This window comes from Musca domestica, unplaced genomic scaffold (assembly GCF_030504385.1).
Source record: "Musca domestica strain aabys unplaced genomic scaffold, Musca_domestica.polishedcontigs.V.1.1 3, whole genome shotgun sequence".
In the NCBI taxonomy this organism is placed as follows: Eukaryota; Metazoa; Arthropoda; class Insecta; order Diptera; family Muscidae; genus Musca; species Musca domestica.
In genome coordinates, this window is record NW_026712299.1 from 25,787,831 (window position 1) to 25,815,278 (window position 27,448).

At 36.3% G+C, this 27,448-nt stretch overlaps 1 protein-coding gene across 6 annotated transcripts in view; it reads left to right on the forward strand.

Moving 5' to 3' along the window:
* The window catches only part of LOC101900962 (actin-binding protein WASF2), a 48,399-nt gene that overhangs the window by 10,688 nt on the left and 10,263 nt on the right, over positions 1-27,448 (forward strand). For 4 of the 6 annotated variants that reach the window (XM_005182853.4, XM_059124774.1, XM_011293960.3 and 1 more), the window contains exon 2: positions 15,485-16,316. In XM_005182853.4, coding sequence (XP_005182910.1) covers positions 15,590-16,316 — 727 coding nt within the window. In that variant the 5' untranslated portion in view covers positions 15,485-15,589. Of the gene's footprint in view, positions 1-15,484; positions 16,317-23,137; positions 23,420-27,448 lie in introns of all 6 variants that reach the window. The other 2 variants (XM_011293959.3, XM_005182852.4) reach the window with 1 other exon arrangement.

The following is a 27,448-nucleotide window of genomic DNA, read 5'->3' on the forward strand; positions in this document are numbered from 1 at the left end:
AAATGTTAATTTGACATGACTTTTCTCCATAATAAGATAGTTATTTACAAAATACACAACCGGCTTGGCCTACATTGCAAACGGTCGTAAATGTCGTCTACCCTTTGACTCTACGAGTGTGTATATTGTCATCCAACAGATTTGCTTCTGTTCCACATTTATGTCGCCATATACACTAACTACTGTTTGCTGTTTTTGTGCTTGCTATACCTTTGTAGTTTTGCCATTGCAATTCCATCTAATTTCTTTCGTTTTTTTTTTGCCTTCGCAGCATAGAGCCTAGGAGCTTTGCAGTTTTCCTCTTCTATACAATTGATGTTCTAGTTGTCATACATTTTAATATAGTGCCAACGACAACGAAGTCGCTGGCTACAACGTCACTATGTTATCCATTCGTGTGTGTGTGTGTGTTTGTGCGTTTTTTTTTCGTTTCTCTTGATACCGGAAAGATCCAATTGAGTTATCTAAATAGGAAAGAAAATTGGGCCGCTGTGAATGGTGGATGAATAGCAGTAGACTATTTGATGTGTAAGCATCAGACTTATCATCGCCATTACCATTACCGTCATCATCACCAGCGCCATCATCGCTGTTGTTGTCGTCGTCGTCGTTGTTATGATTTATGTGAGAGTAAAAGGTAGACAGCTGTCAAAAAGCATTTCATGCAGCAATTCTGTAAATTATAGCATTATTCAAATAAACTGAATGTTTTGTTGTATTGTATCTGACACAAGGTGTGAAGGTTTACCGTTCTTTTTATTTCTAACAGGTGACCTTGAAAATGTGTCAATTTGTATTCATCACTCTTTCTATGTTGGCTCTTCTGAAAGAAAAAAGGGGTTTTTATTTTAAAAACAAAAGGGCATATAAATGGAACACTTAAAATAGTCATTAAGCTCGGATCACAGATTCAAGTTTTGAATTGAAGTAAGTTGGGTCTTAAATTATAATTTCGATGAGTTAAAAATGGAATAACAAAATAAATATTCACTGTTTTCTTTGTCATTCCATTTGCAACTCATCGAAAAATCATTAAGACCCAACAAAGAATTCATACAATAGTTTAAAGGCGATTTAAAAACGGCACTCTAAAGTCTGATGGAAACTTTTAAGAGGTTAGGAGATTTGGTCAAATTTATTTTTAAATACAATATACATACCATTGTACGCGTATGTCAAATTTCGTCAGGGGAACGGAGTTCCGGTTACCTTGAGAATAATATGGAAAACTCCAAATTTACATTGGTAGATGGATCTTTTAAGAGTCGATCCTCTATGCCTCGGGTATATCCTCTACTCTTATTAAATGGAATGACAAAATGCTAAAAATCAAAACAATCAATTCAAGTTTGAGAAAGACCCACAGACCCACACCGCATGGAGGAGGGCTCTCATCTGTTTTGCCATCAGGTAATCAAATGCCGATGGCTTTGTAGTGCTGATATGTGGTACGCCAAAAATTTCAGACCTAATGCAAAGTTCATTAGTGCAGCTATCTGGACCCCTGGTGATGTCTATGTGCAAAGAGGGTAAGTTCTTGCTGCCAGCACTGAGTGGAGTGACTCTGAATCCAAATATGGCCAAAAATTTCGGTACGATCCTGGATCAACGATCAAACTAGAGCGGGTACATCGAGAACCAAAGAAATGGCCAAAGCTCTATTCATGGAGGAATGTAATGGGGAATAGGTGGGGGCTCAGGTCATAAGTCGTACATCTGATGTTGATACATTTTTTTACCAGTTCCACCTAGTTCAACGATCGAACTAGAACCAAAAAAATGACCAAAGCTCTATTCGAGCAGGAATGACATTGGTAATAGCTAGGGGTAGGGGCTCAGACAACAAGTCGTAAATTTGATGTTGATACATTTTTTTTACCAGTTCCACCTTTTTAATCCAAGTTGCTTTTATTGAAATTAAGCACCAAAGAGCTGCGGAGATCTCCAGAGCACACCTCAATCAGCATTGAATATGATGCTAAACATCCAGTCAATGGATCTTTCAAGCAGCAACTTTGCCCAGTTTCAAGCAGCAAGGAGAGCGCTGAGAATACGGGAAGCGGGAGGATGGAACTTTTGCGTGTTTTGGCCGTTAACGAATCCAACTAGTCGGAATATCTAAGGCGATTTCAATTATGTTAACATAACAATAGATAAAGGCACCGGTGCTGACTATTCTGCCCTAATCCACATATTAGATGCTCTTATAAACTTAAGGACAATTGTAGCGTTTTTCAAGAAGTCAGCCGAAGCGGTAAGAGTACTTTGCAATAGCATAATAGGACGAGTTACTATATACATATTTCTAGTCAAGTGTCTTCAAATTGAAGAATCATTCTTCTTTGAAAGAAATCCCCCTTAAAAATACGTGAATTCATTAAGCTTTGATGAAACAGTCAAACTACTGATGACACTTGATAGCGGGTTGCAAGTTATCTAGGGCCATCTGGTCGGTAATCTGAAAAAAACCTGCTCCCACTGCAGGTCTGTTCCAAGAATCGCTGTAGACACATTGACTAGTCACTGTCGTATCAAATATCTGACCTCGAAATGGGATAATAGTTGTCCCGACTACTATTTTTTTAAAGAGATCGACTTAGAGGACACTAATTTTGGGTATAAGCATGTTATATCTAAAAATTTATATATGTCAACGTATTTATAAGCCTCCTTATAGCGGTTCATACCGATATTCGATGTTGTGATGATTATAGCCATTTTCTCCAACGAAATTGTTTGAAATCTCTTTTTTGGTCCACGCGAAGCTGTAGGAAGCTTCATATAACAGTAACGATATCTTTTTCAACGGAATTGTTTACATTTTGTACTTGGAGTTCGTAATGAACACTATTTTCTCTGTCAGAGAAATTCATATAACTTACATGTTTTGCTATAGCTGCCATTCGACAGATTTTCATATATTCGGCGTTTTTATGCCATAGCTGAATTTTCAACAGATTTTTATATTGCAAGCCGAACTCAGATGTGGTCGTTTTTACTTACGAGTGAAGCATTCTCGTGAGGGAGAGCTCAAAGAGTAAGGGGTTCACATGAAATTTCTCTCTTTAAAGTCAAAATGATCGAATGATGATTGCATCGCGGTATTGTGTCTTTGTGCATTTGTTTGTAATATGGAGAAAGAAGGGAGGTAGATCCATACTCAGCCGATTTCGTGTTAATTGTGCACTAAATTGCCAATATCAGCTTAACTGGGCTGAATTTTGGCAATTCCGGCTGAATTCAGTGCTTTAAATTTGGTGTAAATCGGGTCAGATAAAGCTTTAGCTCCTATATACATATTTTATATCAGATACAGCTCCGAATTAAGTGTATCAAAGTTTTGTCAAGATCGGTTTAGATTTGGATATAGCTCCCATGTAAATCTTCAACCGATTTCGAGTTAATTGTGCACTAAATGACCAACATCAAATTTGGTGAAAATTGGTTTCGATATAGCTATAGCTCAAATATATATATTTCATCCGATTTGGACTTTTAAGTCCCTCAAATGCTTAATATGTACTTCACAACAATGATCTGTAGTACCAGATAACAGACACAGCCCAGTAATACCTCTGTCAAATTTTATGGAGATCGAATCAGATTTGGATATAGCTCCCATATATATATTTATCCGATATCAAATAGCTAATATCAGCCCAAATGGACTGCATTTTGGCAATTCCGACTGAACTCATCCTAGAAAGAGTAACTTCACTTTTGATGAAAATCGGTTCAGATGGTATATCCAATTTGTACCGGGCATCAGATACAGCTCGAAAATACATCTGCCAAATTTTATCGGGATCGGTTCAGGTTTTTGTATAGCTTCGATATACATCTTCATCCGATTTTACGTTTAGTGCTCACCATATATGCAATATCAGGCCAAATTGAAAAGATTTTTTCATATTCAACAGAATTTTACCATTCGGTGAAGCCATCGGTGTAGTATATCTATTGCTTCAATAAATATTTTTATACAGTCCACCATAGTATGGAGGGTATATTAAGTTTGTCATTCCGTTTGTAACACCTCGAAATATACATTTTAGACCCCACAAAGTATATATATTCTTGATCAGCATATAATTCTATGTCGATTTATCAATGTCCGTCCGTCTGTGGAAATCACTCTATCTTCCAAACGGAATGAGGTAGGTTGATAAAATTTTACTCAAATGTGTACTATGTCTGCAGGACTTTTGGTATTGAATATTTAAAGTTCGTAATAAATGCTACGGCTTAAGACAGAAAATGGGCCATGTAGATTCACGTCTTCGTATAGCCCCCATGTGTTCGGTATTTTGATGATTTTAGCGACATTATTTACCGGAACAATTTCAAATTTGACATTTTAAGTTCGTAATGAATACTATAGCCTACGACAGAAAATTGTCTGTGCAGGTCCACGTCTTCGTATAGTCCCCATATAACGGTACCTCCCGATATTCGGTATTTTCATGATTTTAGCGAGATTATTTACCGGAACTATTTCAAATTTGGTATTTAAAGTTCGTAATGAATACTATAGCCTATAACAGAAAATTTTCTGTGCAGGTCCACGCCTTCGTTTAGCCCCCATATAACGGTACCCCCGATATTCGGTATTTGGATGATTTAAACTACATTATAAACAGTTTTTTTTTCAAGTTTCGCATTTGAATATTGTAATATCTTGTGACAAAAGTTGCCTATGTAGGTCCACGTCGTCGTATAGACTCTAATATACGGCTACATTAGGTATTTTCAAGATTTTAACAGAGTTTTTAACGGATTTTATTTTTTAGAAAATTGTTAAATTTGTACCAAATGGTGGAGAGTATTCAAAGTTCGGCCCGGCCGAACTTACAGCTTTTTTACTTGTTTAATATAATCCTTATTGAAGTACAGCAATGTTATTTGGTTCATAGTTGGTATGATCTACTTCACATAAATTCCCAATATAAACACCGATTGACTACAAAGCTCTTCAATGTATTTGTTCTTGTTTGTTTGAAAATGTGGGTTGAAGGAACGTTCATACTTAGAAATAAAGAAACGATATGATATGAAACGATATATTCGGTTATCGATAAGAATGGAGCGTATTTCACTCCCACTCCAAAACGAGAAAATCATATTGCTCTTATTCGAGTGACATAGAAAAATAGATTAAACTCGATTTCTCTTTTCTTCTCACATGAGCGAGTTTTATAGTTTAGCCGAATTCGAGCGGAAGTACTCCTACGAGTAAAAAAGCGATATTGAATATGATCCATGATTTACCACAAATTCTCAATAGAAACGCACATTTGTTATGTATGACCAACTTTAGGGAATATTCGAAAGATCGGTAAAATTGCTCATGAGTTCCAAACATTTGGAAAATACCCCACTAAACACACATTCTGCCTCATTTGTTACCAATTACAATTTTAAAATGTTTCAATTTTACAAAAACAACAGCGTTCCACTACGTGTTTACATTATAAGCTCATCTTGTGTATGCAACTCTCGTTCGAACGATGACATAAACAAGTAAATTGTGAGACGCTTACGTCAACATCGTACATCAAAATCACGAATACAACAGAAAGAATCGTGCTCCCTCCTCCATTAATATGACTATAACATTTATTTTGTTAATTTTCATTGTCAGTTAAATTTGCAGTTGACTATCAATAGAACATTTCTTTTTAATTAAATCAGTGATGTTCAACCTTTGCCATTTCATCAACATATTTCTGCAATGAACAATGAACTGAACAGGGTGGCCAAGTCAAGTCAAGCCGTCGACATCATCATCAACAGGTATTGAGTCAGTTTTCAATGCAAGATAGGTATTTGAAGGCAATTTAGAAGCAATTAATTTGCGCACAGTGTTCCAAAGTCTGCTGATTGAAAATGTTTTGAATTGATTGTTAAAGAATAATTTAGGAAGAAAAAAGTAAGAAATGTATGGCACCTCATTGAAATTCCAAACTTTTTGACTGTAATTGGTTGTTTTCAGAAATTTTCGAAATATATTTCCGAATACTGCATTGTTGGGTTCAATGGCCCATAGGAATTTAAGGGTCCTTCTGCATCGAACTTCTTCAAAATTGAGAATTTTTAAACTAATCAAAGGGTCTGCTCTTGAACCGCTGTTGTATATCATACAATGTCATGAACTTTTTCACCACCACCGCCACCCATCGGAAATGTCGGAATATCACCGAATATGCTTCTGTCAGTTGGGTGGTTTGTTCGAAACAGCCAGTAGTAGTAGTAGTGGTAACCCACAAATTTGAGGCGAAATATGATACGAATTTTGCAAAATTTGCACAATTTATTTAATTTACTGTTGGTTGGGGTTTGTGTTTGCGATAAACAGACCGATGGCGAGAAGGAAAGGAGGGGTAGTGGAGGTGTGGATGACAGTAAACCAACCAATTTATAAATATATAAACATAAACGAATGTGGGTAAGCAAGTAAAAAAAACAAAATCCAATAAAACAATAATATTTATTTCAACTTTTTGTTTCTTCTTGACTTGCTTTTTAGTCAATATTTATTGTGTGCAGCAATATGCCAGCGTTTTGGGTATTTCTAGCTCAGGGTTTTTTTATCTTGGTTTGCGGTCTTTATTTTTATAACCTCCACTATACATGGTATGGAGGGTATATCAAGTCATTCCATATACAACTCATCGAAATAATAATTTTGAACCTAACAAAGTATATATATTCTTGATCAGCGTAAAGTTCTAAGACGTTCTAGCCTTGTCCGTCCGTCCGTCTGTTGTAATCACGCTAGAGTCAAAACGAATAAAGATATAAAACTAAAATTTTGCACAGATCAGACTTTTGTCTGCAGATAGGTCAAGTTCAAAGATGGGCTATATCGGACCACAATATCGTATAGCCCCCATATAACGGTACCCCCGATATTCGGTATTTTGATGATTTTAGCCAAATTTTTCAATGGAATTGTCTTAAATTCCACAAAAGGAGTTCCTTGTGGACATTTTACCCCTGAAACGGAATTGTCTATATAGGTCCACAATATCATATATCCCCCATATAACGGTACTCCCCTATATTCCGTATTTTGATGATTTTTGGCAAATTTTTCAATGAAATTGTCTGAAAATCCACAAAAGAACTTCCTTTTGAGTACTTTACCTCAGTGTTGTCTATATAGCTCCACGATATCGTATAACTCCCATATAACGGTATCTCCCTATGTTCGGTATTTTGATGATTTTAGCTACATTTTTCAATGAAATTGTCTAAAAATCCAAATTAGAAGTTCTTTTTGAGCACCTTACCCCCTGGAAGAGAAATGTGTATACAGTGTGAGACAAAAAAACTGCAACAAAGTCAAACGCCATAATTTTTACATTTTTTTTAAATTTTTTTGAATGAAAGTAAAAATGTCAGAAATAGCATCAAATTGTAGAATAAGTTTAGATTTGTTTGAATTGGTCACCTTTGGCACGAATTATGGCTTTCAAACGGCCAATGAAACCGTCAAACGCTTCCCGAATGTTGCTCTGCGGAATTTTGGCCCATTCCTGGCGAAGCGCTTGCATGAGGTGATCAACATTTTGGTATTTTTTAGTGCCAGCCTTGCTTTCCAAAATACTCCAGACACATCAGTCAAACGGATTGGTACCTGGAGATTTTGGTGGCCATTGTGTGCTGGAAATGAAGCGAGGAACCTCATTTTGTAACCATTCTAGGGTGGCGCGTGCTAAGTGCGATGGTGCTGAGTCCTGTTGGAATGTCCAAGGCTTGCAGCCAAAATGTTTGCGTGCCCAAGGCTTTAATACACCTTCCAGAATATTTTCGCCATAATATTTGACATTTATTCTGATGCCACGGTCGATTGGTCACCTTTGTCACGAATTATGGCCTTCAAACAGCCAACGAAACCGTCATACGCTGCCCGAATGTTGCTCTGCGGTATTTTGGCCCATTCCCGGCGAAGCGATTGCTTGAGGTGATCGACACTTTGGTATTTTTTAGTGCCAACCTCCTTGCTTTCCAAAATACTCCAGACACAATAGTCCTATGGATTGGTATCCGTAGATTTTGGTGACCATTGTGCGTTGGAAATGAAGCGAGAAAGCTCATTTTGTAACTATTCTAGGGTGGCGCGTGCTGAGTGCGATGGTGCTGATTCCTGTTGGAATGTCCAAGGTCTGCGGCCAAAATGTTTGCGTGCCCAAGGCTTTAATTCACCTTCCAGAATATTTTCTCGATAATATTCAGCATTTATTCTGATGCCACGGTCGATTAATACGAGCGGAGATCGACCATCGGCTGTTATGGCGGCGCTTGAGTTCTCGTGGTTAACCGAAGGTGCACATTTTCAGCTGACCTCTTTGGCAAGTAAACACGAACATTTTGTTTGTTTGCACTTTTTGGAACATCTATGGCTGTACCCCGAGCTCATTTTTCAATATTTGCCGAAAGTAATATATCGATATGTTCAGCTCACCAGCAATTTTTCGGCCACTGTGACGATCAAGTCGCTTCTTTACTTTTCGAACCATTTCTGCTGATGTTGCTGTTTTCTTCCGTCCACTTCCTTGACGTCGGGCTACGCTACCAGTATCACGGTAACGAGCGATGGTACGAGACACAAACGATTTTTTCATATTTAAATGCTGGAGTGCTCTAGCGATAGTCACTTGTGGCTTTCCAGCCAAATATAATGAAATCACACTATCACGCTTTAATTCCATCACGAATAATTTTTTTCTGGAAAATTCTCACCAAAATGCTTTTATTCGCCTGTAAACAATATAATGAGCTGTCACTAGAAAATTTTAAACAGTTGTCGGACGAGTGGCTTAGAAATGACAGCAGTCTGAAGTTGATTGCAATTTTTTCATCTCACCCTGTATATTTCCTCCACCCACACATGCAAACGAAATAAACCATATACGTTGAAGAGCATTACTTACAATCTCTACCAACAAAGCATATGACAGTATGATACAAACAAATACAAATCATACAATTTTCCACTCGATTTTACTCTTAGAACAAACTTTTACTCTATTTCGAACATTTCGATTCCACTCGTATTTTTTAAACAGAAGGAACTTAAAGTTTTTTTTAAAAAGAAGCAACTTCAAAGAAAAGTGTGGAGAGTAAAATTCGTATTCTGCGGGCTCATATGCTCGCGGAAAGTTTCCCGCGAGAGTAAAACGGAGTAAATCTGAGTTCTGCTTGTTACATATTTTCCAATATTTTCATTCCCCAATGTTGAAGAATATGAAAATGTCGGCCATGTCTAGCTTGACGCCTTTTTTATTGGTTTTAATTGGTAATGGGGCAGAAAACTTATCTTTTTATTATTAATATTATTATTATTCAGGTAAAGAACAAGGGGGGGGGTTTTCGAGGTATGATTTCAAATCTTATTTTCTTTTCATTTAAAAGAAATGAAAAATATTGATAAGCAAGTAATTTGTTCTATATTGATATGAGGGGAAAACTTATCGCCACTTTTGTTTTTGATAAGTTTCGTTTTGGATTTTAACCTATTTTTTAATTTTAACCCAAAACCCACAATAACACCCACCTCCCTTCCTCTCTCGCTACTATCGCTCCTACTGTTTGTTTGCTTGTTTTTCTTTTCATTGATTTTTGTATTCCATTCGTCTTTGCTGCTTAATCAGCTACCAACAACAGGTAGCAGCCAATAGTCGTTGAATCACACAATTCATTCATTCGTTCCCAATCAAAAAAGGTATTCGTTTCATCGTTCGCTTTTTACGTTTTACGATTATTGCCAAAGCAAATAGCCTAAATCAAAAATTCATTTTGAATTCTATTTGTGCTGAAAATGTGTGTTTTGTGTGTGTGCAAATATTCATGATTATTTTACACGCAATGTTTGTTGTTTTGATGAAACAAATCTTTTCAGCAGTCCGAGAAAGTGGTGGTCGTTGTATGGGTATTCTAATAAGTTAATTGGATATGATAAATTTGTCAGACAATCTTATCGGAAAATCTGAAAATATTGCTTTGGCACGTCATAAAAAACTACACAGAAAAAAATCGATCGAAAAATCAATTGTTAGTTGATTTGGAGAACATCATCTTCTGTTTTTAAATACAAAAGTAAAAAAGGTCTAAAGATGATTTTTGCTGGTAATAGAGTATTCCAAGGTTAAATCATATAAAGGACAGATAAAACATTATGTTAGAGTGATATGTAAATCACCAGGATTCAAAAAAGTTCGGTCTCGGAACTCGAGAGATTCAAACTCGCACTAAATTGGGCATGAGTACTTCTGGGAGTGGAAAAAAGAAATCAAGTGTACTCTACTTTCGAATCAAATGAAAGCATTTGTCGCCAATATTTGAATTCGTTGATTTGTACATTGTTTAAAGAAGTTTAAAAAGTAAGATTCCATTGTTTAAAAAGTAAGATTCCACTCTTACTTTTTAAACAGGAGTTACGCGAGCACTTCTACATACAAAAAAGAGTGGAGAGTAAACTTCGTGTAAAACTCTTTCTCTATAAAATATGTACAATCTTTGAATTCAAAACCTTATTTAAATAGAGATACGATTTTTTAAACTGAGGAGTCTAAATTTCCATTTACACATCATGTCAGAGCAATACAGGGTGAGATAAAAAAAAACTGCAAAAAATTCAAACGCAATAATTTTTACATTTTTTTTTTAAATTTTATTGAATGAAAGCAAAAAAATGTCGGAAATATCATCAAATTTTAAAATAAGTTTAGATTTGTTCGAATTGGTCACCTTTGGCACGAATTATGGCCTTCAAACGGCCAATGAAACCGTCACACGCTGCCCGAATGTTGCTCTGCGGTATTTTGGCCCCTTTTTCGGTCGAAGCGCTTGCTTGAGGTGATCGACCCTTCGGTATTTTTTAGTGCCAACCTTGCTTTCCAAAATACTCCAGACACAATAGTCCAACGGATTGGTATCCGGAGATTTTGGTGGCCATTGTGCGCTGGAAATGAAGCGAGAAACTCATTTTGTAACCATTCTTGGGTGGCGCGTGCTGAGTCCTGTTGGAATGTCCAGGTCTTAGGCCAAGGCTTCTATACACCCTCCGGAATATTTTCGCGATAATATTCGGTATTTATTCTGATGCCACGGTAGATTAAGAAAGATTAAGAGCGAAAAGCGACAATCGGCTGTGTTGGCGGTCCACACCATCACCATGGCCGGCGCTTGAGTTCTGGTGGCCAACCGAAGGTGGACATTTTCAGCTGACCTTTTTGGCCATTAAACACGATCATTTGGTTTGTTTACGACCTGCCGGACAACGAATGTTTTCTCATCGGAGAAAACCAAATTCGGCAGTTCACTATTTTCGGCCAAGCGAAACAACTCTTTAGCTCTTTGAGTCTATTTTCTTTCAGTTGCGGTGTAAGTTCTTGTACTTTTTTGAAATTTTAATGACTTTACCCCGAGCTCATTTTTCAATATTTGCCGAATGAAATATTGCGATATGTTCAGCTCACGAGCCTTTTTTTTGGCCACTGCGACGAGGGTTTCGATCAAGTCGCTTCTTTACTTTTCGAACCATTTCTGCAGATGTTGCTGTTTTCTTCCGTCCACTTCCTTGAGGTCGGGCTACGCTACCAGTATCACGGTAACGAGCGATGGTACGAGACGCAAATGATTTATTTACATTTAAATGCTGGAGCTCTAACGATAGCCACTTGTGGTTTTCCATCCAAATATAAAGAAATCACACTATCACGCTTGAATTCCATCACGAATAATTTTTTTCTGGTAAATTCTCACCAAAATGCTTTTGTACGCTTGTAAACAATATAATGAGCTGTCACTGGAATAATTTTAACAGCCGTCGGGCAAGTGGCTTGGAAAATGACAACAGTCTGAAGTTGGTTGTAGTTTTTTTATCTCTCCCATTTCCATTCAAAAAAAATACCAAGAATACCTTTATGGTCCTCTTTAGTATTCTTTACGATCTGAATTACCATATCTCATTACTATAATTTTTCTATCTGCTGATATGATAACTCTTTTGCTAATACTTCTACCAAACAACGCCCTTATATTTAGACTCTTAAAAGAATACAACATCTGCGTAGATATGTTTGTGTGTAACAACAAATCATAGATTCACATCATAACGCCAACATATTTTTTTTTGCTTAAATTGGTATTTCAATAATTTTTGAAAATTCCGTAAATATTTTTAACAACAACGCCCAACCGGCATATTATCACTTTGTAGTTGTTATTGTCTTTCAACGGACGCTATCTTACGATTTACTACCCCACCGGCCTGCTTCCATCTGTGGGTGAGTGTGTGCTCGCGGAGTGGGTGCTAAAGATAACAATATTTATTTTTTTCCGTTTTCTTCATATTGGTTTTGTTGTAAGAAAGTTGTTGGCAATTTTTGTTTTTTTTTTTTTTTTCATCCGGTCTTCAACTTCATTCATTTGCTCGCTCGTTCGAATTCTATTATTTATTAGGCCGGTCGGTCTGGTAGTGATGGTGGTGAGTCAAATTGTTTGGTGTTTTATTTTTTTTCTTTCTATAAATGGGTGTGATTTTTTTATTGTTATACAATAACATTGTGGTGGTAGAATGGTGGCTATCGACGTTAGTCATTCAGGTTTGTAGCTCCTTAAAGTAAACGTTTGAGCAACTATCGATTATGATTATGACGAAAAGTTATTCCGTCGACAGACACTGCACAAATCTACAATGCATAGAAGATTTTCTCCTGTAATCTATGGATGGGACGTTTCCGTAAGGTTTCCTAAAGTAGAAGTCATTTTATAGATAAAAGAGCTTTTACAGCAATTCTTTTGTATATAGAAAATCCGCTACAGTTTCCCTATATATTGAAGACCCTCTACAGGTGTTGTTTTATAAACAAAAAAAAAAAAAAAAAACAGTGCGCTTTTTTTTTTAAATCGAGCGTATCTTCGATTTGTGGCAGATGTTGCCAATATCCTCCTATGCAATTATTGTGAACAAAAATTCGTTCAACATAGATCGGTCACTCTTTGCTCACTTTCAAAGAAAAATCGCACAATTATGCCCCTGGTCCGAAAATCGAACCAACGTGTGCCTCGTTTCGGGTGCATAGGATGCGGGTTTTCTTTGCCTCAAATGCGACAATTTCTCTTGTCCTCTTTCAAAATTCCTAAGCAATTTTCGCACACATTCTGCAACATTTACATGATCTGAAGTAATGAGCTAAATTTTACCATTCACGAAATAAGCGTTAGTTGAAAAAAAGTTCGGTTGCGGCCCCTTCAGATCTCTCAGGTCTTTTATAGACAGAGGTCTTTCTGTTTGTCTTCAAAAGAACTGAGTAAACTATTCTATTTTGGACGAGATCCAACATTTGATTTGGACAAGGAGGCCTTACGGGCTTCTGTAGGTCTTGGGGGCAATTCTTAGACTGCCCTAAAATAGAATTTTTAAACAGCTAGGGTTTACTAAATTCGCCCTCGCAAGCGGGAAAACTCGAAGAGTACGAGTATTACAAGAAGTTTACTTTCCATTCGCTGGCGGTTTCACCTGTTTAAACAATAGACTAAGCTGCCCTGAAATCGACTTTTATTTCTCAATCTCCAGAATCTTTGGCGGAATTTTTAATCAGCCAGGATTGAGCATAACGCTTATTTACTCACCATGTAAAGTAGAGCTCCGATTTGTTCGAGTGAGAAATGCTCGCGAGCGGTAATACTCGAAGCGTACAAGTTTTACAAGAAGTTTACTCTCCACTCGGTGGCTGGTTCCCCAGTTTAAACAATAGAGTAAGCTGCCCTGAAATCTATTCTAAATTCCCAATCTCTAATATAATTGCAGAATTTTTAATCAGCTAGGATTGAGCTAAAGGCTTTCTGGCATGCAGGGTGATTTGAAAAAAGCTTCAACCAACTTCAGACTGCAGTCATTTCTAAGCCACTCAGTGACAGCTAATATAATGTTTTCAAGCGTACAAAAACATTTTCGTAAGAATTTTCCACAAAAAGTTATTAGTAATGGAATTTAAGCGCGATAGTGTGATTTCTTTATATTTGGCGGGAAAACCACAAGTGGCTATCGTTAGAGCACTCCAGCATTTAAATGTGAATAAATCTATTTTTGTCTCGTACCATTGCTCGTTAACGCGATACTGGTAGCGTAGTCCGGTGTCAAGGAAGTGGACGGAAGAAAACAGAAACATCAGCAGAAATGGTTTGAAAAATAAAGAAGCGACTTGATCGAAACTCGCGTCGCACTGGCCAAAAAATGGTTCGTGAGATGATAAATACAAATGATAAATATATTTGTGAAAAATCATTTTATTTATGACTCTAAACTCGCTCTTATCACTTACATCCATATGGATGGTTTGCGCTCAACGCTCTTATTGAGTCGGCAGTCTATGGTTTTTTATACAATAGTATCCACAAAGAATTATAATTATTACGAAGCAGTTGAAAGTCATGTTCTGCAGGTGTCCCCACAGGTATGTGAAAAATTGTTAGAGGCCGTGATTTTCACAAGAAAGATTTTGCAATATTTCATCAAATAATTTTGGTTTCCTTATCAATTCAATCAGAATCTAAATTTTTATATTAACCCCACCCTAAAAAGTTGTTAATATTACTGGCTATCATTATTGGCCGGCTGACCCGCATTAGTCACTGCTGCCGCGTAGGGGTATAGGTTGTTGTTTTTGGTTTTTCTTTATGGTTATTTTTTCGGAAACGCATAGTTTTTTTTATCATTATCTGACCAAACACAAAGCAACAATGACGAATGACTAACCACGATCATTGTTATTGTTACAGCATCTTAAAGAGAGAGAGAGAGAGAGATCAAATAAAACTGAGGGAGAGCCACCACCCACCAACATTTGAAGAGTGTCAAAAGATGAACTCTCAACACACAATTGGCTATGGTCCATTGACCGAATGTTTAATAAGTTGAACATAAATAATTTGAAAATGAATTATATATAGATAAAAACATGTGTGCTTGGTGAAGGTCATTCAAAATTTTAAGTGAGTGGCCATTCTATCTTTATTAACTCAATTCAATAAAAATAAAAACTGATAAAAAATTGTGACACACAGCGAAAATAAGAAATAAACAAAAATAAATATAGAGATAAGTTCTATCGTTCACTCTCTATTTGATGGTGGATGGTATTAAAAAATGTAAGGACCGCCTAAAAGTATGCTATGAAAATGCTTAACTATCCTTAACTGGTATCAATGTTAGGTGAAGTTTAATTTGTAATTATATTCGCACTTTTTGACTATTAGAAATAATTAGATATACAGCCTGTTTTAGAACTGATTTTTTTACAAAAAAAAAAAAAAAATGTAAAACATGTAGATTTTTGCAGGTTCAGGAATATAACAATAATTTCAATATTTTCTTATTATATTATTTTAAAATTGTGCCAGTGTTATTATTAAAGTCCACCTCCCTTTCAATACATATTAATAATATGTTTCCTTTTGTTCTTTCTCCTTCCAGATCAATTAATGTTTGACCGAAATTGAAAAATCGAAAACCCGACGCCCAACATCTTCCTCTTTGAATCCGTACGCTCAATCATCGCATTGAGATTCAAACAACAAAATGCCACTGCCCAAACGTTCAATTGAGCCGGTGCATGTGGCCCGTTCTGTCTATCAGCAGGATGAATTGCAATCGGTGGAATTGGAAACGGTGACAAACACAACGCTGACCAATATTATACGTCAGCTATCGTCACTTTCGAAACATGCCGAAGATGTGTTCGGTGAGCTGGCCCGCGATGTCGGCAACATTGGTGATCGTGCAAATTCACTGCAGGCTCGTATCGATCGACTGGCCATTAAGGTTACCCAGCTGGATAGTACCGTCGAAGAGGTTCCCCTAACCGATATAACACGGAAGAAAGCTTTTAAATCTGCCAAAAATTTCGATCAACAAATATTCTCACGAGCCACAATGCCGGCACCCATGCTCGAAACCTATGCACAATGTGATAAACCACCACCGCTGGATAAACTCAACATCTATCGGGATGATGGCAAGGATGGTCTTAAATTCTACACAGATCCGAATTACTTCTTTGAGCTGTGGCGTCAGGAAATGCTAAAGGATACGGAACGTGTTATGCACGATAAGGGCAAGAAAATGCACAAGCCGCGGCAGGATGGTGGTGCCAGTGGACGTGGTCACAAGAAGAGGGTGCGGACGCCGCACAATACACGAGAGAAACAACGACAAATTGCTATTGGTCATGGGGAGACTTTAATGCCAAATAATGTTATTTATCGTACCCCGAATTCGGTGGTCAACGAGGAGGCTGGTTATGGCAGTAAGTATAATGTTTTATGTAATCCAGTCCCAGTTGTATGTGGCAGGCAACCAGTCTGTCGGTCAGTCGGTGACGGTCTCATCATTGTCCTGCCATACACCATTGTGGACAACAACAACAACAGCAAACCGTTTCTGTTTCAGGTTGTGGGTAGATTAATTTTCCGTTGTTTTTATGGTTTTAATTAATTATAAGTTTGTGTTTTGTGTTGTTTTTTTGTTCATTTTTTTTCGGGTAATGTATTTTTACACACAGAGTACACACACAATACATTTGAAAATGTGTTCTACAGGGTGTTGTCCGGAAAAGCCTTAGAGACTACGGACTATCAGCAAGGGTGTTGTTGTTGGCAAACCTACATAACGTACATATGAATGTATTCTTAATGCATACGAGTATTATGTACGTTGTTTCCAAAAGGTGTGATGTTGCTCTATTAACGCCTAATGTTGTAAACGCAAAACGTAACTGGAAGAAATAAATTCAAAACAGTTGAGTTTTATTCAAATTTTGTTTGTGTACAGGTTTTATATCAAGTAATTTTTATAATGAAAAATTCATTCATTGCGGATGTTTTTATACCCTTGGGTGGTAACATTTTGAAATTTTAATTTAGGATTTTCGAATGTTTTAAAAAATAGCGAAGAATATAAAGAAAATGTTTACATATTTTGCATATATATTTAGGATTTTGCAGATTTATCTTCCAAGATTATTCACTCCCAGTCTAAAAGTCTTAGGTTAAAAAAATTGGTCTTCATATTAATTTTCTAGATCATGACCTAAGCCGTTTAGCCTGGAAAATTATGGAAAATATATCTCCAAAATTTGAAAAAATAACCGCGCCTTCTTAGTTCAGAAATCGTTGGAATCGCTTAAAAGTACAGGGTGAGATAAAAAACTGCAACAAAGTCAAACGCCATAATTTTAATTTTTTTTTAATTTTATTGAATTTGCTTTCATTCAACTCAAAAAATATTAAGTTCAGCCGGGCCGAACTTTAAATACCCCCCATCTTAGGGTAAAGGAAACATTTTTATATAAAAGTATCTGAATCAAAGCGTGCACCATTTTAAACTGGAAATACCAGTAAGACCTTTTGCCTAATGCAGTTAAACTTATCAAAAAACCATAACGTGAGTGAAGCCGTCATATGGTGCCATACCAAAACGGAAACCTCTACAGACAATTTTATACTTCAAGAATTGTCATCTATCAAATCTTCTAAAATACCAAATTTGAAAAAAAATCATATTTAAATGTGGATGATCAAAATACCGAATATCGGTGGGTATAGATTTATGTGCGCTAAAAAAGAAAAACGTGTACCTAAATATTCAATGCTTCGCCACTGGAGCTAGAACACGTTATGACCCACAAATACCAATTTTTAGACAAATCCGTGAAAAAATGTGGCAAAGATCATCAAAATACCGAATATCGAGAGGTACCGTTATATGGGGGCCATACCAAAACGTGGACCTATACATACAATGTTTTACCACACAAACTAGAACCTATTATAACCTACAAATGCCGATTTTTAGACAAATCCGTGAAAAAATTTGGCAAAGATCATCAAAATACCGAATATCGGGAGGTACCGTTATATGGGGGACATAGCAAAACGTGGACCTATACATACAAAGTTTCGCTACATGAGCAAGATCCCATTATGACCTACAAATACCAATTTTTATACAAATCCGTGAAGAAATGTGGAAAAATGAACAAAATACCGAATATCGAAAGGTACCGTTTTATGGGGACTAGCGTGGACCGATACGTCTCATTTTCAATACCAACCATCCTAGGCACAATACAAATTGATTTACTCAATTTCAACGCTCTACTTCAAATAATGTGGGCTGTATCGTGATTTCAACAGACAGACGGTCAATGAAACCGTCACACGCTGCTCGAATGTTGCTCTGCGGCATTTTGGCCCATTCCAGGCGAAGCGCTTGCTTGAGGTGATCGCCACTTTAGTACTATTTAGTGCCAACCTTGCTTTCCAATATATTCCAGAAACAATAGTCCAACGAATTGATATCCGAAGATTTTGGGGGCTTTTGTGCGCTAGAAATGAAGCGAGGAACCTCATTTTGTAACCATTCTTGGGTGGCGCGTGTTGAGTGCGATGGTGCTGAGTCCTGTTGGAATGTCCAAGGTCTGCGGCCAAAATGTTTGCGCGCTCAAGACGGCCCACACCATCACCATGACCGGCGCACATTTTCAGCTGATCTATTTGGCAAGTAGACACGACCATTTTGTTTGTTTACAAACTGCTGGACAACGAATGTTTTCTCATCGGAGAAAGCCAAATTCGGCAGTTCATCACTTTCGGTCAAGCGAAGCAACTCTTGAGCTCTTTCGAGTTTATTTTCTTTCTGTTGCGGTGTAAGTTCTTGCACTTTTTCAATTTCAATGGCTTTACTCCGAGCTCATTTTTCAATATTTTCCGAATGTAATATTGCGATATGTTCACTCGGTCACTGCGACGCGGGTTGCGATCAAGTCGCTTCTTTACTTTTCAAACAATTTCTGCTGATGTTGCTCTTATATTCCGTCCGCTTCCTTGACACCGGACTACGCTACCAGTATCACGTTAACGAGCAAGGGTACGAGACAAAAATAGATTTATTCACATTTAAATGCTGGAGTGCTCTAACGATAGCCACTTGTGGTTTTCCCGCCAAATATAAAGAAATCACACTATCGCGCTTGAATTCCATTACTAATAACTTTTTCTGGAAAATTCTTACGAAAATGTTTTTATACGCTTGAAGACAATATATTAGCTGTCACTGGAATAATTTAAACAGCTGTCGGACGAGTGGCTTAGAAATAACAGCATTCTGAAGTTGGTTGCAACTTTTTTCATATCACCCTGTATGCCAGAAAGCCTTTAGCTCAATCCTAGCTGCTTAAAAATTCTGCAATTATATTAGAGATTGGGAATTTAGAATAGATTTCAGGGCAGCTTACTCTATTGTTTAAACTGGGGAACCAGCCACCGAGTGAAGAGTAAACTTCTTGTAAAACTTGTACTCTTCGAGTATTCCCGCTCGCGAGCATTTCTCACTCGAACAAATCGGAGCTCTTCTTTACATGGTGAGTAGTAAATAAGCGTTATGCTCAATCCTCGCTGCTTAAGAATTCCGCAAAAAATTCCGGAGATTGGGAAATAAAAGTCGATTTCAGGGCAGCGTAGTCTACTGTTTAAACAGGTGAAACCGCCAGCGAATGGAAAGTAAACTTCTTGTAAAACTCGTACTCTTCGAGTTTTCCCGCTTACGAGAGCGAATTTAGGGCAGTCTAAGATTTGCTCCCAAGACCTCTGGAAGTCCGTAAGGATGCTGCCCTTCTTCAATGTTCCTTGTCCAAATCAAATGTTGGATCTCGTCCAAAATAGAATAGTTTACTCAGTTCTTTTGAAGGCAAACAGAAAGATCTTTGTCTAGAAAAAAACCTGAGAGATCTAAAGGGGCCGCAATCGAACTTTTTTTCAACTAGCGCTTATTTCGTGAAAAGTGAAACTTAGCTCATTACATCAGATCATGTAAATGTTGCAGAAGGTGTGCGAAAATTGCACTCGATTTAAAAAAATGGCGCACTGTTTATTTTGTTTATGAAACAACACCTGTAGAAGGTCTTCAATATATAGGGAAACTGTAGCGGATTTTCCATATACAAAAGAATTGCTGTAAAAGCTCTTTCTATAAAATGACTTCTACTTTAGGAAACCTTACGGAAACGTCCCATCCATAGATTACAGGAGAAAATCTTCTATGCATTGTAGATTTGTGCAGTGTCTGTCGACGGAATAACTTTTCGTCATAATCATAATCGATAGTTGCTCAAACGTTTACTTTAAGGAGCTACAAACCTGAATGACTAACGTCGATAGCCACCATTCTACCACCACAATGTTATTGTATAACAATAAAAAAATCACACCCATTTATAGAAAGAAAAAAAATAAAACAACAAACAATTTGACTCACCACCATCACTACCAGACCGACCGGCCTAATAAATAATAGAATTCGAACGAACGAGCAAATGAATGAAGTTGAAGACCGGATGAAAACAAAAATTGCCAACAACTTTCTTACAACAAAACCAATATGAAGAAAATGAAAAAAAAAAATATTGTTATCTTTTGCACCCACTCCGCGAGCACACACTCACCCATAGATGGAAGCAGGCCGGAGGGGTAGTAAATCGTAAGATAGCGTCCGTTGAAAGGCAATAACAACTACAAAGTGATAATATGCCGGTTGGGCGTCGTTGTTAAAAATATTTTCGGAATTTTCAAAAATTATTGAAATTCCAATTTAAGCAAAAAATATGTTGGCGTTATGATGTGAATCCATGATTTGTTGTTACACACAAACATATCTACGCAGATGTTGTATTCTTTTGAGAGCCTAAATATAAGGGTGTTACTTGGTAGAAGTATTAGCAAAAGAGTTATCATATCAGCAGATAGAAAAATTATAGTAATGAGATATGGTAATACAGATCGTAGAGAATATTACAGAGGACCATAACGTTTTTCTTATGTTAGTGTTTTTATTGGATGAAATTGGGATATACTATACATTTTGTCACATTCCCGGCGAAGCGCTTGCTTGAGGTGATCGACACTTTGGTATTTTTTAGTGCCAACCTCCTTGCTTTCCAAAATACTCCAGACACATCAGTCCAACGGATTGGTATCCGGAGTTTTTGGTGGCCATTGTGGGATGGAAATGAAGCAAGAAACCGCATTCTGTAACCATTCTTGGGTGGCGCGTGCTGAGTGCGATGGTGCTGAGTCCTGTTGGAATGTCCAAGGTTTGTGGCCAAATAAAGGGAAAGAACGCATCTAGGTATCAATGCAACAGGAGACAGCGACAGCTGGGATGGCGATCAATGAATGAAATGTGTAAAATAATTAAAGAATTATAAATAAAATAAATATTTTATACCATTGAAAAAATAAGCTTGATATAATATTACTTTCGTAAGCTTATTCTGCAATTACAAGAATAAGCTTATGAATAAGGGTTCCCTTTCGATTATTCTATAATTGTTAAATAAGCATTTCTCAATACATTCTCAAGATTTTCTCAAGCTTAAGGCTTATGTTTGAAAGCTTATTAAAATATTATTCTCAAGTCAATTTGGTATGTTGGGAAGCCAAGAAAATAAAAAAATTAAAATCATATGGTATCATAGCCCTACCTTGATATCATTGTCGTAGTATGTTTCCAATATCTATTATATTTATGTAAAGACATACCCCAACATACCAAAAATACAATACAGCTTGAGAATAATATTATGAAAATAGTTTATCGTAAGAATTCCTCAACAATGCTAGAGAAAAACTTTTTTGCACAAACTTTTCTCAAATCTGTCCTTTGTTGACAAATTTGTTTTAATTTTTTTTCTGAAAATTGTCGACAAAAAAATATTTTCTTTGGTTAAAATCAAAATCACGCGAATTTAAGACCCATTTCTGGACGAAATTCTAAGGTAATGATGAATAATAAATCTGGGAATCTATAGTGTATATTATTTCAATCTCATTTCAGAATAGAGGCGTCAAAAAGTTGCAAGAATTCAAGAGAAGTAAAGAATTAGTGGAGGAGATGCGGAAGCTCAAATAAGGGGAAAGAAAGCATCTAGGTATCAATGCAACAGGAGGCAGCGACAGCTAGGATGGCGATCAATGAATGAAATGTGTAAAATAATTAAAAAAAAAATAAATATTTTATACCATTGAAAAAATAAGCTTGATATAATATTACTTTCGTGAGCTTATTCTGCAATTACAAGAATAAGCTTATGAATAAGGGTTCCCTTTCGATTTTTCTATAATTGTTAAACAAGCATTTCTCAATACATTCTCAAGATTTTCTCAAGCTTAAGGCTTATGTGTGAAAGCTTATTAAAATATTATTCTCAAGTCAATTTGGTATGTTGGGAGCTTATAAATAAATATCTGTCAATTTTTTTTTTTGAAATCGTTTCAAATTCAGATATATGTTCTAGTCAAACTACACCTCGATTTACAAAGACCCAATATAAAATTATTTTTGCAGCTAATAAATATGCAGAGTGACGAAGGACATCATATAGTCCACATTGGCCACTTTTTTTTCTCACTGGTTTATTTTTTCTGAAATGCAAGAGTATTTTAAAATTTATTCCTTAAATCCTCACCCCCTTTACATCTTACGGCTGCTAAATTTATTTCCACATATGCAGACAATGTTGTTTCAATTTCTCAATCCCCTTGATTGATATCTAATACCGGCTTAGGTTTTATATGTTCGCGAGATCGAAACTGTTGCTGTTTTCAACAGCATATCAATTATAACAACAACTACACAAAAAATGTCGTTTGTGAAAGAGATTTTTTTTTCAAAACGTGATTACTTTGTTGTTTCCGGATGAATGAGTTTTGCTGTGTTACAATTTTCAATTTGAAATGATATGCGAAGTGATGCGTAGCGAATTACAACACTCGGCTTGTAGAGCAACTTTCTCCACAACTTGAAAGGAAAGGAAAAGAAAAGAAAAGACTTAAATATATTTTTTGATTTAATTGTTTTAATGCAAAGTACTAATGATTTTGTGTTTCTTTGTTTTGTTTTTTACTTCAAACCATTTTTTTTTCGAAATTTTTTTACAACTCAACTAACCAACCAAACTGCCAACCAACGTAATAACAACACTCTCGTTCCACAACAACATCGAAACGACAACAACAAAACAAATTTGTTGATTTTTCCAATACGATATTACATATATATGTTTTATATTAGCACAACTTGTTGAAATCCAAACTACTGTCCCAATGACAGCAGATAGTGAGAGTACAACACTACAACAACAACAACAGCAACACCAAGAAGACAAACAACTACAACAGCTTCTACTGTTACTGCAACAACAAGAAGAAGAACACGATCAAACAGAAGGTGATGGTGGTGGTGATGGTGATATATTTTTCTTGAAACGCAATCGTCGTCGTCACAAAAATCGTCAATATTTTGTGGTCAGCAACACGAGTGACAACAACGGCAGCAACTTTGATGAATTTACATGTAGGTACGACAACGCAACGACAGCGTTTTTCGTTTTCCTCCTTCTCCTCTTCTCAGAGTCATGTCAAGCTAGCCAGCTACTCAGTCAGTCACTCAACCAGCCAGCCAGCCAGTCACTCAACCAACCAACTAGCCCACCAGCCAACCATCCATCCATTATTTTCTTCCTCTATCCATTCAAGTTAAAAATCCATCAAGCAAACATTTCATGCTGCCACAGCAAAAGAGGCAAAAAATTAAAGCCAAAAAAAAAGCGCAAAAAAGGAAAAATTAAAAGCAAATGCTACGCAAAGCCATGAAATCAATGCATTTTAAAAGAAATCGAAACTAGCTTGTATTCTTCTCCTCTACTACAGCTACTTCTGTTTGTTCTAGTTCTAGTTTTTCCCATGACCACCCCCAATCCACTCATTTATGTTTTTTTCTAATATGTATGTTTATACAAAAAAGAATCGCTCACGTTCCAAGTTGCTCTAAATGACTGATATATTCCCATTAACATTATTTTTTTTTCTTTTGTTTCCGCTCATTTTCGAAAATAGGAAAACTCAACAGCATTTTAAGCCATCACCACCATCCATTCACCGTCCGTTAGTGCTAAGCAAAGCCATTAGCCAAAAATCAAATCAAATTTCGAGCCGCAACTTTGGCAAACATTTTTTTTTTGCAAAACAGCTCATGAATATTCACACCTAACGTTGTTTGTCTGTTTGTCATTCCGCCTTGTAGGCTGTTTGCCAGACGACATTCATCAAAGATTACATCGCTGCCAAAACAAGAAAATCAGAAAAAAACAATTAGATAAGAAAGATAATGGAAAGAAGCAAACAACAATGTTTCCAGAGGGAAATCTCATGAAATTGAAGGAATGATATTGGAAAATTGATATCAAGGACAGATATTGGGTTCTTGAGAGGAACTATAAAGATCATAAAAGGGGTTGTTTTTACCAATATGTTATTAAGGACATTTAGAACTATAATCAGAATTTTCAAAGAATTTCAGAGCTATTAATTTATTAAATTTTTTTAATTAACAATAATTTACTTCTTGAAGAATATATTTTCAGATCCGCAAACGTGGATTTTCAAAGAAACTTTTTTTGAAGGACTAGCAGATTTACAAACGTGAATTTTTAAAGAATATTTTTTGAAGGACGTGCAGATTTACAAACGTGAATTTTTAAAGAATACTTTTTGAAGGACTATCAGTTCTATACACGTGGATTTTTTAAGAATATTTTTTGGAGGATGTTTTGGCGTCCCTAAATTATCCAAACCTTGTTCTGGTCCCCATATAAACAGGGCCCCCTAATGCTGGGGTGTTATGCGACATCGTGCCCATCGGTATTTCAGGTTTGCAGTTAGTGTACCGACTGTATTTTAACGGAGCTTGGCTGATACCTGGACGCTTTAACAAATATTAGATTAGGAAGTGACAATGTCCTGATCTTAGACTTTATAACAGAGAGTGTTTCAAAGCAGCAGCAGCAGGCAATCCGACCAATTATTGCAATAAGGATGTTACCTTTTTAAAAATCCTTATTGATTACTGGGAAACCCCTTGGCGGAGGAGAAAGCGGATATAGATACTACGGCAATTCATGTCTCCACCTCCAATCATGGGTTGACCCCGCGGGATGTAGCTCGGTTTTCTGACGACCTGAAAAGTTCTGATGGTCCACCTCTACATATCATCGGCCAGTACCGATAAGCCCCTCTCTAGGCAGAAGACGCTTCAGGTAGAAGGAGAACAGAGCGGCATCGCCACTGGGAAAATAGACGATTCGCTGAGTTCTTCAGTCGCCAAGGCTTTACGATTAGCAGTTAATTACTGCAGACGTGGATTTTTATCTTCTCAGCCATATGGCTGCAGGGGGTATTAATCATTTGATACGTCCAAAACATGCCTCCGTCCGACTGTCTGTCTGGTGTGTACGATAACTCTTAAAGAGAGTATCCGATTTGGTGCAAACTTGATACATTGTAATATTATTTTCAATCTTAGATGGAGTTCGGAGGTGGGCAATGTCGGTAGACTCCTTCTGGCACCTCTCCCAAAAAGGTCGCCATTTTCACAGAAAATAATTTACCTCATATAAAAAAGGAACATGCGATATGGTGCAAGCTTTGCAAATTCTAATATTTGTATCAGTGCTAAGTCACTCCTTCTAGTACCTCCCCCACAACGGGTCAAAATTTTGAAAAATTATAACTGTCACAAAAGGCGAAGTAGGTGTCAAATTCTTTTCAAACTCCGCACATCCTAATATTTCCTAAGTAGAAATTGTATATAAAGGAAAAAAGGATCATCCGATTTTGTTTAAAGTCTGCAAATTCTTGTGTCTATGCTATGTCAGGAGGAAAAATAGACAATATCGGACTACTCCTTGTGTCTATGCTATGTCAGGAGGAAAAATAGACAATATCGGACCAATCCTTCTGGTACCTCCCGCATAATGGGTCGAAATTTCGAATAATCATTCCTCTTATAAAATTGTCTTCAAATGTCACGAATCTCAATATTTTTTATCAACAACCAGAACACTTTTTGTGGCACCTTCCCCACAACGGGTCAAAATTTTGAATAACCATGACGCTCATAAATGGCGAACAAAATCCGATTCTTTTTATACTCGGTACATCTCAAGATTTTTATCACCACAAGATCTGGTGTGAAAATGGAATACCTAGATAGACTTAGTATTGTGAAATTGAGAATATTGGACCACTCCTTCGGTAATCCGCTGTAAAGTGTCAACATTTTGAATAATCCTAACGGATGTTGAAATATATTTTCATAAACTGGCATAGGCTGAGGGTATACATCTGTCGGCAAAACCGACTGATACCGACCGATACATGTTAACTCTGTTTTAAATATTTTTTAAAGAACTACCGTAGTTAAAAGCATGGTTTAATAAGGCTGTTCTTTGAAGGACAATCTCTCATGGTTTCTATGAGTGTTCTTTTACTGACTCTAATAGATACAACAAAATTTTAACCAGTAAGCAGAAGTAATCGTAATCGTTATAAGCACATTTAAGCGGCCCGAGAAACTATGAATGCATTTTTTAAGAACCAACAGAACAAGAACCTTGGATTTTTAAGAATATTTTTGAATGACTAACAGACAAAGAATCTTGATTTTTTAACAAAATTTTTCATTCAAGAATGGTTTCGACTATAAACGAGGATTTTATAAGAATATTGTTTCCAGGACTGTAGGAGCTAACAAATATATATTTGGTCTTACAAAAAATTCCAACATATTTTCTTGCAATTTCATGAGATTCCCTCTCTGTCTTTATGTACAACAAGAATTATAAATACATATATAATTTGTATATTTCTGTTAATAATCAAATAATTTTTCCTATAATTTCCATTTTTATAATTCAAAACGCATTAATTTGTAGTTACTTATAATTTCATTTTGCATTAATGTCATCGTAACCATCTGTCAAATCAATCACCAAACGTTTGTATCATTATATATGTATCTTCCAGGCAATGTTAAACCATATAATATGCTTTCACATCTGGAAAATAACAGTAATCTAACGAAGCAAACTGCTGTTGCCATTGCAGGTCAGAATTTATTACCTACCTACAAAAGAGCATCAGTGTTTTTATATAAATTATTAAATTTACAAAAAAAGAGAACTAATAATTATATCATATATTTTTGTGTACTAATAATAATAACAATAAATTATCACATAAAACCAACAACAACAACAAAATATAACTTCCGTCCGAATGTATGACTCCTCTTTTATACATGAACAACATAACTTATATTCGTATGCTATTCTAAATTCTTAAAAAATTGCCAAATATTTGAGACAAAATTTTTATGTTTGGTATAGGTTATTAGTGATGTAAACGTGGATTTTAAAGAATATCTCTTTGGACTATCAGAGCTATTGCCGATCAGATCAGACCAAAAACTTAATTTTATTCAAAATATTTTTCAAAAAAAATTTCTAAACTGTTTTTTAATATTTTTTTCAGTGACTCATAACTA